General features: G+C 37.5%; 1 protein-coding gene and 1 non-coding gene across 2 annotated transcripts; one reads left to right on the forward strand and one right to left on the reverse strand.

Annotated features, from left to right (window-relative positions):
• Positions 1 to 84: 84 nt before the first annotated feature.
• LOC101736493 (zinc finger protein 271) lies at positions 85 to 19,485 on the reverse strand. The gene is made up of 18 exons (XM_038010626.2): positions 19,081 to 19,485; positions 18,674 to 18,772; positions 18,298 to 18,394; positions 16,640 to 16,881; positions 15,871 to 16,057; positions 14,564 to 14,778; positions 12,814 to 13,036; positions 11,994 to 12,136; positions 10,935 to 11,072; positions 9,175 to 9,330; positions 8,566 to 8,710; positions 6,154 to 6,358; positions 5,776 to 5,980; positions 5,048 to 5,194; positions 4,480 to 4,563; positions 2,785 to 2,874; positions 2,084 to 2,143; positions 85 to 442 (listed from the first exon to the last, which is right to left on the reverse strand). The coding sequence occupies exons 1-18, from the start codon at positions 19,213 to 19,215 to the stop codon at positions 347 to 349; spliced, it is 2,667 nt and encodes an 888-aa protein (XP_037866554.1). The 5' UTR covers positions 19,216 to 19,485; the 3' UTR covers positions 85 to 346.
• On the forward strand, positions 11,522 to 11,614 carry Mir3267c (microRNA mir-3267c). Its single transcript, NR_107648.1, has one exon. It is a non-coding gene; the product is annotated as a microRNA mir-3267c (primary transcript).
• Positions 19,486 to 19,825: the final 340 nt, after the last annotated feature.

Genomic DNA, 19,825 nt, shown 5'->3' on the forward strand with positions numbered 1-19,825 from the left:
ATAGACAACAGGGTGATCCTATCCGTACGGGTTCCAAACCAAATAGCCTCTCTAATTAATTTTTCTATAAATAAAATAACACAATTTTAAACATTATTGTATATTTCTTTTAAAATCACAGTAATACTGGCTTATTATTATTATAATAATTGTAAGCTTTGAGAACATTTTACTTTCAATAATTAGAAACTACCCCCCATTGTGATAAAATTAAATCATTTAAATCTTTCGATAACAATCACTTCGATAAACGTATATTTTAAATTTGTTACAAATAATATTATTAATCATAAAGAGATCTGAGCATTTATTAAAGGATCGTCGACAATTGCACGGTGGTTGGAAGCTAGACGATCGTGAAGAAGTGCGTGACGGGCTCGGCCGCGGCCACCGACTTGTGCAGGTCGAGCTGGTGCACGATCGTGTCCTGACTCTGCAGCTCCTGCCGACACGCAACGGAATAATCCATTTATATTATGATATTAAAACGTGAAGCTAAAACTTTGTATCGCTTTTCACGAAAATTCCGCAAACGGAGGAGTATGACATTTCCCACATTAATAGAAAATATAGAGGAGTGCAGAATGTTAATATTTTTTTAAAATACATAATATAAATGCTCATACATTAATTAAATTAAAAAAAGCATTACACACACTACCTTATATTTGACACACACACACACACGCATGCATACTATTAGTTTATTGTCAAGCTTCTCTTATTGCTTATAGTCTGTAGTCAAATTGAGAATTAAAATAAAATATTGTTTACTAGCGACCCGCCCTCGCTTTGCTTCGGAAGCATTATATTTTATTATTAATAGCTGAGTTCCGCGTCACCCGCGGTTCGACAATAACCGCGGGTGACGCCGCGGGGTGAAGCTAGTCTAAAAAAGGTAACCTAAGTTACTCCTTATATCATCAGCTACCTATCAGTGAAAGTCTCGTCGAAATCGGTCCAGCCATTCCAGAGATTAGCCGGAACAAACAGACAGACAAAAATTGTAAAAAATGTTATTGTATGTACCTGGTACCCCGTATATACCAGGTACCTACATACAGGTATATATATTTATCTGCATGTAGTAAAAAGCGGTTATTTCAATATTACAAATAGACACTCCAATTCTATTTATATGTATAGATTATTTATTAGTCGTTGAACCACTATAATGGCGGATGAAAGGCGATTGCATGCAGCAGAGATGCGAATGTTGCGATGGATGTGTGGAGTAACGAGAATGGATAGAATACGGAATGAATATGTTACAGGAAGTCTGAAAGTGGCACCTGTGACAGACAAGCTGAGGAGTGCGCGTTTGGGATGGTATGAACATGTGATGAGACGAAATGAAAATGAGGTTGGTAAGAGAGTGTTAACTATTAATGTGGAAGGATATAGAGGAAGAGGTAGACCTAAGAAGAAATGGATGGATTGCGTGAAAGACGATATCTGTAAGAGGGGAGTGAGGGAAGAAATGGTATATGATAGAAGAGTATGGAAGGAGAACACATGTTGCGCCGACCCCAGGTGACTGGGAGAAGGGCAAGAGAATGATGATTATATCATTAACCGTTGTACTGTTAAAACTGAGACCTTACGCTGCGGCTGCGGTTACCACTTAACATCAGATGGGCCGTGAGTTCGTACACCCAACAAGGCTATAAAAAAAAATTAAACTGGAACATAAACATAGTTTTTATTATTATTGTTTGGATTGGTGAACGAGTTTATTCCCGGTTGGCGTGTGGAGCGGGGGGTCTGAATGGTCACCGGAGCTCAGACATCAATAAATTAATGCAGCCGCCTAACTCGAGACGCAAGTTCTAAATCTCAATTTTTACAGTTCAACGGTTGCTCCCCTTCGAACCTAAACGCATTATTGGCACAGTAGAAATAGGCAGAGTAGTGGCGTCTATCCAATATAATATCACTAATATTGCTCAATATAGTATCACCAGTAATGTCTAATATAATATCACCAATAGTGTCGAAACTAGTATCTCGATCACAAGCTCATATAAATATCGACTTCACATTTGCTATTGTACTATTTATTGAGTGGTGATTATTATAATACCTCATCTTCCGCAAAGCCGTTAATCTCAACTGGAATCGTCTGGCCATCCTCGGTGACGACCTGGTATAATTACAATAAGAATAATGTTAAAATAGGCACATAGATATAACTAAGATAAACAAATGGTAAAATTGTGTAATAAAATATTCTTAATAATATATTCAGCTGTGTCTGTGTCCAAGAAAAAGTGTCGGTGTAGTCCCGTGAGAGTAAATTTTTTAGGGATAAAATGTTCATGTCGATATATTGCTTTGTTTTGACGTGAAAGGAGAATAAAAAAAAAACATTTTCCATATCTATATGAATAGTTATGGATTTTAATTTTATGTACTAGATCGTCTCCTGAAAGTCCAATCTAGTTTTTCTTCAGAACGAATGAAGCTTTATATATTCCCGGTAGCAACCCTATAGTTACTACCGGGAATATATAACGTTATATAGCAAAAGTTACCATGGCAACCGTGTTTATTTGATGCGTCGGTATTATCTATGCGACGATAGATGACAAATTATTTCTGGATAGGTTTAGATTAAACCTATGCTTAGTGAGCGCCGACGATGCAGGTTTGTTCAGTCATGTAAAAATTAAAGTCGCCCCGATTGTTTCGGAGACCTGGTGATAAATTAATGTGTGGTTTATTGTATTATATTGTAATTCTTGACGAGCATACTTTTAAAGAGTCTTGCAGTAGTAAACTGACCTGCAAAGTTTTGCCGTCAGACGAAGTGATGGCGAGTCGCGTGCCGTCCTGCATGGTGAAATGTAGAGGGTTGCCTTGCTCGTCTGTGACCTGCCAAACAAAACATTCCCAATAAGTTCCCGCCACAGCGCAGTCCTGGCTGTGGGCGACGAGGCCGCCTCAGCCTCTCTAGTGTTACTTTGTTATTGCCTTCGAAGGACTAGCGGTATAGGGCGCAGCCGATCTGGTCACTGTCGCTAATTATTGCTTACATTTCATAATGAGCTTTATTACAAACGACATTAAGGTAAATATTAGTATACAATTATATTGGCACCCGTACTAGTTCTGAAGTATCAGTACTTTAGTACAGTTTAGGTCCGTACTTAGTACTCTAATTGACTACAACCAATTATTGATTGTAGTTCCAACGATTTCTTACTCGCTTAATTAACATTAATTTACAAAACCAAACTTTGATACTTATAGAAGTATATTTTAAGCCGTACAAAGCAACGGGTCAACGAACTCACGTCAATTTTGTGTGACACCTCTATATAAATAGAAAATACATTTTTTTATTACTTAGATGGGTGGACGAGCTTACAGCCCACCTGGTATTAAGTGGTTACTGGAGCCCATAGACAGCTACAACGTAAATGCGCCACCCACCTTGAATATCTGACCACCCATATTGAGTACCTTATCTAAATAGTAATTAAATTTTGTTGGTGTATAAATGAACGAACATCGACGATCGCGCGACGCGGGGACGCGGCTCTACACGCCACCGCGACAGTTGCTTGTTACTCCTTTTATAAATTAAACAATAGTTATTTGTGCAACAAGAGAGCAAAGTTGTTTTTTGTTTCGAGTGCTGATTTTGAGTCCCGAGCAAGCGAAGGATTCCATGATTGATCCACGAGCGTAGCGAGTGAGTGATTCAAAGTTAGAATCCTGAACGTAGTGAGAGACTCAATAGCACGAGATGCAAAAAACTTTGCTCTGGTGTAGCACACATAACTTTTGACCTCAGCAGTGAAAACACATATTACTTTTAATAATACTTTCAACTTTTATTAATACACAAAATATTATTTTAATAACCTACAAGTACATGTTATTATCCGCAACATGCTTTGTCAGATTTCAAAAATAGAGTTATCAGCAACATGCTTTGTCAAAAAGTACAATACTTACTTTCAGCTACAAGCGTCGTCATATCACTTAGGAGACATAGAAATGAACAGTAATAGATTGAAATAACTATTAAAAAAAACGTAATTCTTTTATTACAAATATCTTTAAATTTTAAGGTATTACGCGTTTCCGAATATGTTTTCTTTGAGGTCGCATTCCAAAATAGAATTTCGAAGGAGTTTGTTTTTTTCACTGGCTTTTTTATATGCGTGTGAAAGAGACAGAGCACAGTAAAATTCGAATGATTTAAATTTATGACTGAACAATGTCAATTCGTGGCACTGACGATTGAAAAATTGAAAAGCCAGTTTGACCCATGCTTGAATCAAAATCGCGTTTTGTTCACTGTTGTCTCGCAGCAAAAGCGGCGAGCCGCTGAGGTGAAAATATTATACCTATCGTATTAAAGTCCACTCTTTGATTTTATAAGACATCGCCGGTTTATTCCAGAGCAGTCAGAGCAAAGGATCATTACAGTATCGGAGTAGTAAGAGAGCGACAGTAAGAGGCACAGACCGGCACGGGGTCGGCGCGTGACGTCAGCAGCGACTCCTCGGAGTACAGCGTCGACACCACTTTGCTCTCGTCCAGACTCTCTGCCTGCACACAATCATAATTAAAATTGACAACTTTCTACATACGAGTTCATTGTTTCAATCAGTCCTGTCACGTAACAACAGTTTTAATGTGCGACAGAGACAACGCTCTATAAAGCCGAAATTAGCCGATTGTCTCTTTCCAAAGGTCGATGTGCAATTGTTATCGTCGGGTACTGTATCTTTTTTTTTTATTACTTAGATGGTTGGACGAGCTCACAGCCCACCCGGTGTTAAGTGGTTACTGGAGCCCATAGACATCTACAACGTAAATGCGCCACCCACAATGAGATATGAGTTCTAGAGTCTCAGTATAGTTACAACGGCTGCCTCACCCTTCAAACCGAAACGCATTACTGCTTCGCGGCAGAAATAGGCGGGGTGGTGGTACCTTCCCGTGCGGATTCACAAGAGGTCCTACCGCCAGTAAAAAATAAGTATCTCTCGGTACATTAGCTACATTTTGATCTGGTTAGAAAACAAGCTACCTGCTCTGGATCCAGTATGTGGAAGGAGGGCGAGTCGGCGTCGTCCACGTCGTAGGCCACGTATACGACGCGCTCCTGCTCCTCGCGCTGCTGTACCTCTACGGGCTGGTTCGCGCTCGTCAGCAAACTTATTTGCTTGTGCACGTGCTGGAAAATATTTCAATTATTAAATATTAATAATTATTATATTCTTTTCGAAACTACTTTTCTCAAATTTGATATGTAGCAGCAATCTTTGATAACTGTTCCGGGTTGTAAACGATTCAATCATTTAAGCGCATTAAAAATTGATGAAATTTTAATTGTATTGTTTGTATATACTTAAATATATGTCAATGTAAACAAAATTAGTTTTTAAATATATATTTTTTTCGGGATAAATTTAGCCATAGCTTGAAAAGTCAGAGGTCAGCAATACCACATGCACACAACACTACATATGATCATCATCATCATTCTTTCCTATTACCCTCTGCTGGGGTGTAGGGCTCGAATCAAATCTTTCCATTTACATCGGTCTTGGGCAGTCTGTTCTAGCCCCTCCCACGTCATGCCCAAGACTCCTAGTCTTGACATGACGCTCCACCGAGCGACGCCAAGATGTTCTGGGGTGGCCTCTCTTCTTTTCCAGGTCAGTGCTCTCTTTGATAGGTATACCCAGATATATCTCTTTGATACCCAGCTACATATGATGCGATATGAAAAATGTTTCATACGTAATGAATTACCTTTCTGTGCTTGTTGAGGTTGGAGGCGTCGGCGAAGGCCCTGGGACAGTGGTGGCAGCGGAAGGGTCGCTCCCCGGTGTGCCGCCGCATGTGCTTGGTGAGCGCCCACCGCTCGCAGAACGTGCGCTCGCAGTGCGGGCACGAGTGCGCCGCGCCGCCCGCCATGCGACGCTCGTGCGCCGCCCGGCTCGCGCCCGACACGAACCTAGCAGTGAGCACACGCGGGTACAGTGCCGGCCACGCCCACTCGTGTCGTGATGCATTGAGAATAATATTAAAGTTTCAACAACATAAGCTCTGCTGAATGTGGGAGGGGAGTACTGACAATTGTCTTAAAATATTCCGAAAATTTTATATTAAATTAATTTAAAAAAATACCGTTTAGGACATGAAGAACAAGCAAATGGCGTCCCTGCGTTATGTCTCTGTACGTGGAGTCTGTGCTGCGAGGACGTGGTGAACCTCCTCGGGCAGAGGGCGCACTTGAAGGGCTTCTCTCCGGTGTGGATGCGCTCGTGTTCCGACAGGTTGCCCTTCTGGGTGAAACTTTTGCCGCATGTATTGCAAGTGAACGGTTTTAGACCTGTTAGTGCAATATTATTCAAAATAATTATTAGGTTAGGTTCAAGATTTAAAACGCATCATGAATAGGATAGACAGAAGTGTCCGAGGACTCATAAATAAGACCTCTTGTGTACTCGTATCAAAATAATACGATTATACCTTAGAACATATGAGTCGTCTATTATCAAAGGTGGCAATCTGTGCATTTGGACAAAAAAATGTTATTGATATGTCAATACAGATTGATTTGAATATAATCGTCTCCTTCAAAGAATACGGTTCAAAAACTGCATTAAATAAAGGTTAATGCTTAACCTGTTATTTATCTAAGATGTCGTTCAGAAGAGTTTTGTGACTGCCAATGGAATACAAGTCAATAATTCGTTTTTCGGATTTACCAATAATTGTCCAAAAGACACATTGCCGGCTTTGATAATAGTCGACTCATATATGACATATCGATAGGACATATTTTTTCATCATTTAATAAAGTTACACTTGTAAAATAAAATAAAGTTAGGCTGTAGTGCAATCTTAGGTTTATATATAATAGCCGGCAAACTTCTTGAGTATTTGTTGACGTAGTGGGGGTAAGTTTGCGCATGGTACACTCACGTGCAAAAACATTATTTACTCTGCGTCATAATGCAATTAAATTTTTAAAATCAACATATGTATTTATTTATATATTTATTAGAACATCAACAAAAAATGTAGTTTAATAATTGTAATAATTTAATCTTGGGGTAAAATAGATATTCCTTCTATTAAGTCAAAACTAGAGCTGTTGCCAGGTCTTCGTTCAGTTGAAGCGAAGCTGGTATTTGTAATTTTTTTTTTCGTTATCATAATCTTGACTATTATCATCATCACTGTTTTCATCACCCGAGTCGCCATCATCGTGATAAGTCGACATAGGGCTCATAGGTGTAGTTTACGACTCGGTCGGTTCGATCTTCTTTTTTGTCTATAATTAATTATTTTTTGAAGATATTCGATTCGTAGTAATCGAATGTTACTTTTTTCAATTACCAGCTTCCGATTATTTTCTGTTTTTTTTTCCATCTGAAGCCTAGCTCTTTCATAATTCGTCGTAAGCTTCATTCCGAGCCATTAAAATGTATATCTTCTTTAAAATTTTCGAAGCCTTTCTACGGTACGGAGTTTCGCTGCTTGTTATGTAGTTATTATGATTACATCTTTTTATTACAGATTGAACGAAACTATCCATTCCGGTAACTTTCTTCTTCCCTGATCTTTTCTTACCCGGAGTCCCAAGCACGACGAGCAAGCCAGAGCCTTTAGCTTCGTTAATAATGCACCTAACAGTACTCACTGATGTTTTTGTTGCTTCCGAAGTCTGTTTTACTTTTTCCATAATATTATTCTTCCCCTGTTTTATAATGAAGCAATATACGTCGTACACAATTTTTCTACCCTTTCTTTTGAATACTACACCAGTTTGTCGCGGCATAGTGTATTTTTTATAAAAAATCAACAAACACTCAACAAATAGCAATGGCAACAAAGTCAACAAGGAATTATAACAAATAACTTAACGATTAATAACGATAGACTTTTCACTGTACGCAAGCGTACTTTTGGGAGCAAGCGGAACGAAGGCGCGGTGCGGGACGCAGGGTTCGACTGATCTACCAATAACGCGCTCGATACGATTTCCCCTGCCGTCGCGCCTCACCCTCACCACCAAAGTGATCTAAAATTCGGTTCTGCGCAGTCAAGGTCATTTGCTCACGATGTTTGCCGGTTACTATACTATACTGATATATTTCTGCATTGGAGTACTCATGTGTTATGTTTTGGGGCATAGGTCAGCCTAGAGTACAAGACGATAACGATGCATATATAGTTGACTACATTTAAATGTAAAGTCAAGGTTAGTCTGTGAGAACTTTGCTAAAGTGCTTTCGTATCGTGTGTGTTGAATTAAATCAGTTACTGAGGTATGTATTCTGGCAACATTGTTAGCTATTGGGGAAGTTTACGACCTAACAACACTGTCTTGACGTTATTACTTTATCAAATAGATATTAAATTAAGATCCAAATAATTCACAAATTGACCATGATGTTAAATTCTATAGTCAGGCAGTGTGGAAGGCCATGACCTCTCTGTGTCACATTACTATTCTCTGAATGTCTGCTGTGAGATGTTGACTATCAGGAGAGCCCTTGAAATATCTATTTAAACCCATGAGCAACGGACCAGTGTGTCGCCTGAGATGCAGCGTAAGACTCGTCTTGTGAGCAAATTTCTGTTTACAAATCTCGCAGGCATATTTCTTCACGCCGGTGTGAAGTATCTGATGGTTGACTAGGTTGGCTTTCGTTTTGAACGCAGTGTTGCAAACCTGAAATATAATATGTCATTCAATATTGTATTAATTAATGAAATTTAATATTTCCAGTCTTATTTTTTTATTCATTACAAACGCATGAAAAAAACCATCTCATTACCTATGTATATCTTAAATAAATTGAATAAAAATCTGGAGCAACATTTCTGTGTCCTCAATATTAACTCAATATGACAAGAATATTTAAATATTAAATTCGTAATTATGCCATTATACATACTACTATTATTTAGGTTTCAAAAACATTTACAAAACATGGTATTAATAAAGTCATGTTGTCATAATTTGTTATTTGTTATTTTTGCTTTTGGTACTTAAAGAGTTTATATCTTAAAAATATTAATAACAATGTGGACCTTATTTTTTGTTTACCAATATTGTTGTTTACTCAGTACTGGTATAAATTTTGAAAGGACGTAGTTGTAAATTAATATAATAATAACATAAAGACAACTGACCTTACAAATAAACGGTCTGTTTTGCGTATGGACGAGCTGGTGTCTCTGAAGCAATTGTTTATGTTTGAAATTCTTCCCACACTTGCTGCAGACGTAGCGTTGACCGGCGTGTTCCGACTCCTTGTGGTACACCACCGACGACGGATGGTTCAGAACCTAATAGCACATTTGTTGACTTTATATATGTTACAGTAAATGTACAGTCTTGGGAAATGTACACTTTTACCGGTAAATGTGGACATTTGCCAAAAAGTTAGGTATAAGTGAACTGAATATAACTGAACTGTATATCGACGCTTGAAAGGCAAACGTGACTAAGCGACAATCACTGTTTTGTACAAAAATGATAGGCAATAACCATATTCGATGCGCAAAAAATATATATTTCTAGGTCTATTAAAATCATTTCAATCCTACAGCTAGATTCGTTAGAATATTTTTTTTTTCAGGTATTTCAACTTTAAATTAGTTATTACTGTAAAGTTCACGCATTGTTGCTTAGTCATGTTTGCCTTTCAAGCGTCGATATGTACATTTCGCGGCAAATGTGTACTTTTGCCTTCACGTTTTGGTAAATGTATACACTTACTTTCATGTTTTAAGAAAAGTTGGAATACAAATAAATTATGTTGTTGCAGTAAAAAAATATTTATTTATTATAAATAAACATAATACAAAAGGTTTTAATAACGAAAATTATTTCAATTAAAAAATGTAAATGACAAACAAAACATACTTTTCTTTGCATATTATATATATATAATAGAGTAAGATCCCAAGCCCCCCAGACGTCACGTATTTTATGACGAACGAAATGTGGCCGATTGCGTAGTGGTAGTATGTACTAAGAACGCATGCCTACCTCCTACCTTGCTTAGACGGCCAATTTTCAGGATTGAGGTACTCAAGGTACAACATACAAGGTCAACCACAGTGCGTTTCCAGAGGTCTTTTTTTGCCACGTACCATCCGGCTATGGAATCCCCTCCACGGTGTTTCCCGAGCGCTATGACATGTCCTTCTTCAAACGAGGCTTGTGGAGAGTATTAAGCGGTAGGCAGCGGCTTGGCTCTGCCCCTGGCATTGCTGAAGCCCATGGGCGACGGTAACCACTCACCATCAGGTGGGCCATATGCTCGTCTGCCTACAAGGGCAATTATAAAATAAACATAAAATGTTTACCTACTTCACGTCAATTCTGAAAGCTGACTTTTATACATGTCCACCAGACAACTATTTTAAAACTTCTTACAAAAAGAACGACCGATCCAAGGGGTCAATCATCCGTTAAGTTCTTGGACTATAATATGTCGTAGGTTAGGTTATGTAAGGCTGTAGTGGCGCGCATTACTAGCACTTGCGATTTCGTATTTTGTCTGCCATGCTCACCTTTACCAAAACGACACGGTCATTGTAAATTCAATTTACATTTCCCTCCTTTGAAATCATAAATGTTACTTGAATGCACATTACCCAAACGAGGACGCAAACGTGCCCATTTACTGGAAAATGTGTACATTTGCCGCAATCTTTTTTTTAATTGCCCTTGTAGGCAGACGAGCATACGGCCCACCTGATGGTGAGTGGTTACAGTCGCCCATGGACTTCAGCAATGCCAGGGGCAGAGACAAGCCGCTGCCTACCGCATCTACTTTTACTGTAACATATACAAATATCTCATCTCAATATCCACCCGAGCGTCCATAATTTTTGCGTTACGCTTCGCGGTAATGTTTAAGCAGTGGTATAGTTAGAGGTACCTTCCCGCAGAGGTCGCAGGCGTACCGCGCGGCGGAGTGTCGGCGGTGCGTGGCGGCGTGCAGCGCCAGCGAGCGCGGGTAGGCGAACCGCGCGCCGCACTCCCCGCACGCGTGCGCGCGCTCGCCGCGGTGCACCGCCTGCGTCATACACACCCATCACAGCCATACATTGCCATACATGCCTGATATAAAGCATTTGTAGAGCGGTGCACATAGACCAGGTTATTATCAATGATAAAATGTTCCTCAATAATAAAAACAATCTTTTGTGAAGTCGTCGTGGCCTAAATGATAAGACGTTCGAATCCCAGGCGGGTACGAATTTTTCTAATGGAATACGTACTCAACAAATGTTCACAATTAACTTCCACGGTGAAGGAATAACACCATGTAATAAAAAATCAAACCCGCAAAATTATAATTTGCGTAATTACTGGTGCTAGGACCTCTTGTGAGTCCGGACGGGTAGGTAGCACCCACCCTGTCTATTTCTGCCGTGAAGCAGTAATGCGTTTCGGTTTGAAGGTTGGGGCAGCCGTTGTAACTATACCTGAGACCTTAGAACTCATATCAAAAGGTGGATGGCGCATTTACGTTGTAGATGTCTATGGGCTTCAGTAACCACTTAACACCAGGTGGACTGAGCTCGTCCATTCATCTAAACAATAAATAAAATAATCTGGTATTTTTTTTTAATAACCTCCCTTATATATTCCCTCTATTCTATAAATACTTAATTTGTTTGTTGCCTAAATTAAATTCCACTTTTTTTGATGGGAACTATATAGTGGCAGTAGCCATATATGTATTTGTGTGTTAATAAATATTATGTTCAGCTTAAATTAAGATCGAAATGTTCCTTCCGGTTTAGTGAATGTCTAACGTACCTATCTAGGACACTAAAATTGAACTAAAGGGTAATTAAGGGAGTTTATAAGAATGATGGGGATATTACAATGGACAGAGCATAAACACGTGTTTTGAATAATAAACAAACTGTTCCGAACAAAACCCTCTACTGTAAATTTAAGATAATTAAATTACTGTAATTTTATTCACCTTTATATGAACTGACTTGCTTTGTTTGCTACTGAAAAGCTTGTCGCAGTGATTACACTTGAGTTTCGGTTTCCCTTTTGAATTGAACTGTACCATGTCAGTGCTTTCATCTTCATCAGTCTTGAGCACTATCTCTTTGTTTTCTGAAGAAATAAAAGAAGAATTGGTTACATTCTACATGATGCTAGCCATGTCTGGTTCAGAAAATAGCTTCTCTCACACTGAATTCTAGTATGGGTTCCTAGAGATATGTCTTTATTTTTTGGGCTGGGAGCTGAATCTAGAATCTAGTAGAAGTTAGTTTGTAGTTTTATTGAAAATTTTTGTGTGGATACAGACCACTAAGTTTTTATCCAACATTTCTGGTTATATAAATAATTTTTGCCAACGTTTATGTTCCACGTTAGAAATACTCTGGTCATAAATTGATAGCAACGAAGCGAAAAAATTTACAGCGTTATTAAAAAAATTATATTGTAACCAGCTGACCAAATAATTCTTCTATTTAAATTTCGAAAATGGATTGAATACTTTTATATGAATATAAAAAAAAATAATAATAATATTACTGGTGGTAGGACCTCTTGTGAGTCCGCACGGGAAGGCACCACCGCCTTGCTTATTTCTGCCGTGAAGCAGTAACGCGTTTCGGTTTGAAGGGTGGGGCAGCCGTTGTAACTATACTGAGACCTTAAAACTTATATCTCAAGGAGGGTGGCGCCTTTACGTTGTAGATGTCTATGGGCTCCAGTAACCACTTAACAACAGGTGGGCTGTGAGCTCGTCCACACATCTAAGCAATAAAAAAATAAAAAAGAACCATTAGTGTCTAGGTCCTCAGTGGCATCGGCGCCGAGCGGATCGACCGGTTCCGTTTTCGGTGCGTTGTCATTCACAATCTCTGCCTGCCCCGTGGTGGTGCCCGGTGGCTCCGGGTCGAGGTCCGGCAGCGCATCAGCGGATGCTGCAGTGTCTTTCGCGATGTTTTCAATCGATACGATTCCCATTTGATTTGAAGACTCCAATTTTTCTTGAGCTTCGGCCTGAAAGTTATTTATTTATTTATTAAGTTGCACCAATAAAGTGATCATCAATACAAAACAATGACAAACTGACGAAAGTTATAAATGTGAAAGGGGAATGCCCACTTCAGGCCCAAAGTGGACAATAGATTAGAGAAAAAATACTCAGTGCATTAATTTTGGAATAAATAAATATGCATTTACTTTCTTCCACATGAGCGCCACTACAGTTTACCATAAGTGGTTAAAAAAAAAGTAACTCTATTGAAAAAAACAAGTTTTTTGATTTTTGCGGGAAAAATATTGCCAGCATCAAAGCCTTTAATGTATTAAGTAAATATTTTTTTAAGTATATAAATAAAACATTTTAAGTATTATCTTTAATCAATAGATTTTAATCGATTATAAGCACATAAAATAACATCAAAGCCATACTCGTTGGACTTTAGTGGTTGTTTGGTTACTTTGTTATTTAAATACAACAAAAACCAAAAAATAAAATATATTGTGAACTCGTAAAAAAAAAGATTAAGAAAAATAAATCAATTATCGGTTATTGTAAAAAAATAATCAATAAATCGATTTAATGTAATTATATTATAATATACTGATAACACTGAATTTAATTTGACTGACTGACACTTCGCTTGCCGCTTGTGCTTACGTTCAAAATGGATGTGTTTTGATTTTTCTTCGATTTATTTTACTGCCTTTTTTTTATGGATTTTATCCTCCCTTCAACGACGACTTTGGCTCAGGAGTTGAGGATCACAGCTACATTCGATTACGGATACTGATCAATAACGTTTCACTTATTTATATAGAAAATTAAACTCAAAACAATTTTTTATTTTATTTTTATAATAGTGGCGTCAATTTCAATATATTTTTTAGATATCCAATACATTTAAAAATTTGAAGCAGTCCATTTTTATAGTAATACTAGCTGACCCGGCAAACATTGTTTTGCCATATATAAGATTTCTAGGGAATTTCTAGTGTAGAAAAAAAAAACTTATTGTAAGTGTGTAAGGATGTGGTAAATGAGTGAAAGAGGTATGTAGTGCTGTGAACGATGAGGGAATATATAATAAAAATAACAAAACCTCATTCAACCACATAATACCTCATTATAACAATAAAAAATGTCCAAATAAAAAAAATATATGTTAGGGGTTTTTCATACCCCTAATCACTTAGGGGTATGAAAAACAGATAGTAGCCGATTCTCAGGCTTACTGAATATGCATAAAAAATTTCATGAGAATCGGTCAAGCGGTTTCGGAGGAGTATGGGAACGAACATTGTGACACGAGAATTTTATATATTAGATTTGCTATCCATTTTTGGGCCCAGCATACCATGGAGAGAGGGCATTCCCCTTTACGTTTAAAAATATATTGTGTAATAAAGGCAAAATCGTTTGGTTACAGTACTTTACTGCTCTCGTTCCATTTTGAAAACAGTTCCCTTACGCCCTCTATGATTCACATAATCACAGCAAGGTTAAGTTCGCAGGCCCAGAGGCGGCCGGTGGGAGAGAGTTACCAGTTGTCGCGCGGTGCAGGGGATGACGCGCTGTCCGGCGTGCGCGTGGTCGCGCTGGTGCTGCGTGAAGGTGAGGCGGTTGGGCAGCGCCAGCAGGCAGGCGGCGCACTGGTACAGCACGGGCCCGTGCGCCGCCACGTGCGACATGTAGCGCCCCACGCACGAGTACGACGCGCCGCAGATGGCGCACTGCTCCTGCTTGGGCCGGAGCCGACCTGGCGCAACCAAACCGACACGTCACCACACTCACCGCTCACGACTGCTCTTACTTCACGATTGACTTCCACGGTGAAGGAATAACATCGTGTAATCAAAATCAAATCCGCAAAACTATAATTTGCGTAATCACCGGTGGTAGAACTACTTGTGAGGTCCGCACGGGTAGGTACCGCCACCCTGCCTATTTCTGCCGTGAAGCAGTAATGCGTTTCGGTCTGAAGGGTGGGGCAGCCGTTGTAACTATACTGGGATCTTAGAACTTATATCTCAAGACGGGTGGCGCATTTACGTTGTAGATGTCTATGGGCTCCAGTAACCACGTAACACCAGATGGGCTGTGAGATCGTCCACCCATCTAAGCAACAAAAAAAAAATTATTTTACCTACTTGATGATTGATTAGTGAAGACATTTTATTTTACAAATGATGATAATAGGGCTATCTTATACTTCAGAGCGAATTGGATTGTATAGCATAGCAGCTTTACTGTTAAACCATAAAGTCACTGCTGCTTCACAGCTATAATAATAAAATTAGTAGTAATTTTGAAATAACTTCTACAATGTTATGCATTGTAAATTCGTGTGATTTTAGTAATATGGAAATATGATTCCTTGTGAAAATGTACAATCTATACACTCATTTGGTATAAGTTTCTCTAATGTAATAAGCATTACACACAAAGTATTTTTTTACTTCTTTATATATTCTGTGTAATAAATATCCTTAAATTCACTAAACTGGATGAATAAGAAAAATCTACATATTTTACAGTATTGTATCTATAAAAATGAATTGCTGTTCATTAGTCTCGCTAAAACACGAGAACGGCTGGACCTATTTGGCTAATTTCGGTCTTGAATTATTTGTGGAAGTCCAGAGAAGGTTTAAAAGGTAGATAAATATGAAAATGCTCAGAATTAAATAAAAATAACAATTTTGGTTTTCCTTTGATGTGTCCTCCTTTGGACGGATTCCTTTTGTTTGTTTTAAGTTTATTTAATACAAAAGTTTAGGTCTTTTATTTATCGATTGAGGCACTACGAAGTCTACCGGGTCAGCTAATTATTGTAAGGAATGATTCTCACCTTTAGGTCTACCACGTCCTTTGCCTTTCACAACGACAACTAGTTCACCGGAGTCCTCTCTATGTCCGATCACTTCTTCTTCTTGAGAAGTAGACTTAGAGTCCATGACTACTTCACTCTTTATATCTCCATCCAATTCATCATCTATGACACCTTCCTCTTTGAAAATTTTTTCTAGTTCCTTACCCTGTTCAAATGAAAATAAAAAAGTAAATTAATGTCATGAACTACCAAAAAGGTAGAATATAACTGTCTAGTAGTATCTATATATTAATACGTGAAGCAAAAACTTTGTACCCCTTTTTACGAAAAGTGCGCGGACGGAGGAGTATGAAATTTCCCAAACTTATACAAAATATAAAGAAGGAATGCAGAATGCTAATATCTTTTAAAAATTATGCATAAAAATACATTAAATCAATAAATAAACTACCGTGTATTTCACACGTACACAAACTTTTGTTTATTGTTAAAGTCTGTGGTCAAATTGAGATAAGATTAATATTGTTTGCCTTTATTAATATTTGTCTATAGTGTAGCCTTGGCGATATGTGATTATAGAAGTATGTAAGGTTTTTGACAATAGAACCATAATAATGTTCAATGTCGATTACTAGTTATGGGAATAGTTCTTGTTTGTAATAATGATTCAAACCCGATAAATGGCTTTTTTATGTGGATAGTAAGATACTTAGCCATACTCAAAACATACCATAAAATCAGTGTGAATCATGACTTCAAACACTTAACAATAAATAATACAACGTACCTGCACAACTTCCTTAAAACGAGTGGGGGTCTTTCTCCTTCTTTTACCATTAAGTTCCTCCTCCTTTTCATTTCGCTTCTTAGCTTTCAGTTGCTCTTCTCTTGCTGCAGCTTCTTGGATCAATTCTTCAGGTGTTTTCTGCTTTTTCGGTGGACGGCCACGTTTACGCTTTGGCTTCTCCAGGCCAGCCACTTGAAGAGCTACTATGTGATCATCTTGGTAGACCCCATCTGTTGTGTTTACTAAGTAATGAAAAATATATGCGTCTTAAATTATGAAGATTAACACTAAGATTATATATATACTAATTTTTTTTTTATTGCCTTTGTAGGCAGAGGAACACACGGCCCACCCGATGGTAAGTGGTTACCGTCACCCATGGACTTCAGCAATGCCAGGGGCAGAGCCAAGCCGCTGCCTACCGCTTAATACGATACCGATTATATTTCATTCAAGTTCGGTAAGTATCTCCTTGAAGCTTTATTTCACAAGTACAGAAAACAGGAAAAATTACACTCTAACCCTTTTTTATTTGTATTGCTTAGGTGGGTGGACAAGCTCATGGCCCACTTGACGTTAAGTGGTTACCCGAGCCCATAGACATGTACAATGTAAATGTCGCTACTACCTTGAGATAATAGTTCTAATGTCTCCGTTTTTACAGTACAATGGCTGCCCCACTCTTCAAACCGCAACGCATTATTGCTTCATGGCGGAAATAGGCAGGGTGATGGTAGCCTTCTGTGCTGACTCACAAGACATCCTACCACCAGTAAATCCTACCCATACCTGAACCTACCGATAATAGTCAAGATCACTAACCACTACACCAATGAAGTAATTAAGATAGAACAGTGCAAATATCTTTGACACCTATAAGTTCATACTACTATGATTTTTATTATATTTATAAATAAAATATATGTTTATTAAATATTTAAAAAAAAAATATATTAGTGTCCTCAAGTTATCATACTAATGATTTGGTGGTTGACTAATTTCAGTAGTTGATTAATTTACTGAAATCCTATGAAAGGCTTAGTGAAGAATTCGATTATGTCATTATGATGAGAAATAATTTGCATTTGTTATTGACATTCTAAAATATAATCAAAAAAATTTTTCACTGACAATGATATTCTGAAGCTTTGCTTTTTTTGGAATTTTCCCTTTGTTTTTGTTGATTGATTACAGCCTTAAAAATCACTAAACATATCAATCTCATAAAGATTCAACAATTTTAGGCAGCATTCATAAATAATGTAATAATTTAACACTATCTACCAAATTCACTTACTCCTTGAATAGAAAAATGTTTCAATAATATGTATTTGACAAGGAAAACAAAAGATAACAACTAAGACTCATACTACCATGACTATTGTTTTTTCAGGGCATAAGTCACATGTGGGTAGTGGCATTCACATATGATGTGAACGTCTATTCTATAGGGTTCAGTAATCACTTAATACTAGGTGGACTTTGAGCTCATTCACCTGTCCATAGAATAAATGAAACAAAACAAACATCATCATAGATACAATAGTATTCAGATATGAAATTGTAAGCTTGACCAATACTGGATTGATAGCACCTAGTTTAATAAAGTAAAAAGAAGAAATATGAAATTGGATGGAATTAAAAGTGAAGTTAATTACCTTCATACACAATATCCTCAGTTATAACTTCTTCTGTAGACTTGAGAGTTGATTTCTTATATTCAATCTCTCTTTGATGCAGTTCTCGAAGTGTTTTCTGAAATTACAATAACCTAGTTGACATTGGAAAACATTTTCTGAGTGCATTCAAACATAAAATGTGATTAAAATGATTAACAAGATCTAAGTTTTTGCAGTTCAAAGGCAATAAAAACTGTTGAGATTAGTTATTTGAGCAACAAACCCCTTCTTGTCGAAAACAGGTTCCTCTCCCATACACGCAGAACATAAGAATGTTAAAGAACTGCCCATATTATTGTTAATTGTTAAAGCTTTTTTTAGTTTTCAGTGTTAATTTTTTATTTCATTTTATTACCTGTCCTTTTATAATCAGATTCAAGAATTCTACGGTGGCTTCCAGCTGTATAGTGCATCCAGGACAAATTGTACGTGGTAGTTGACCATCATCGGACACCTATATTAAAACAACAAAATACATTTTATTTTCGATTTTCAAGTAAATTAAATCTGGCGCGACTTCATTTTGTGTGACAATGTGGATTAGTTGTTGTTCGCCATAACATTCATCAAGATGATCATTCGCCGTCAATGGATGAAAACTATTTGCAAATTAAATCGAATAAATGTTATGGTTTTTTAAAAATACTTTCGAGTTTAAAATGTTCATTAATTTTTGTACACTTTTAATATAGTAGCTAAATCGAAGGTCAGCTATTTTACTTTGACACTAGGTCAATACAATTTAAGAGTAAATGCAATTACCTTTATCGGTAAATACGTGTTAACAATTTCACTCAAGCTTGTATTATTATCTTCAAGTACATATAACACGGTGCCGTTATCATTTTCTTCACCACATAATCTACAAACAGTCGAATTATAAAGAAAAACTTCCATAGTTTCCTTTGGAATGGGTGGAACTGCGCCATCTATATCCGATCCATCAACTTCAAGCGATTTCAACTTTCCATTTACCTACCAATAATATTCGAGTGTCAAGTTAGAAGTTGGCCTATGTCAAAGTCAGTGAATTGCGCGATCAAATATTTTTTAGCATTAATTAATGCCTTTGAAAATAGTATATCCATTTAGGAATCTTTTGATGTACCTAATGCTAAAATATATTTTTTATATTTACCACGTACTAACATACTGTCTACAACGCCTTCAGTGCTTAATCTGAGAATTCGTTGAATAAGACGAATAAATCAAACAACTGAGATTGTGGAAAACACAATTTAGCGTTTTTGGTGAATTTGTCTACTTAATTACCGGTAGCCTCGAGGGTTATTCTGCGTCTTGATATGATACGTGGCAATTTTACGGGTCTGAGCCTGAGAAAACTTGCTAACATGCGTTAGTTTATTAAGGTTGAAGCTGTGGGTTAAATAGCAAGTCGAACTCTTTCGCATTCAACGAGTTCGACAAGAACCGCGACTGATACTTAGAATGCTTAGAAGTAGGTACTGAGAATGGTTCCAAAATGCCGAGTATTGCCGAGCTTATC

The sequence above is a fragment of the Bombyx mori genome, chromosome 4 (assembly GCF_030269925.1).
Source record: "Bombyx mori chromosome 4, ASM3026992v2".
Taxonomy (NCBI): domain Eukaryota; kingdom Metazoa; phylum Arthropoda; class Insecta; order Lepidoptera; family Bombycidae; genus Bombyx; species Bombyx mori.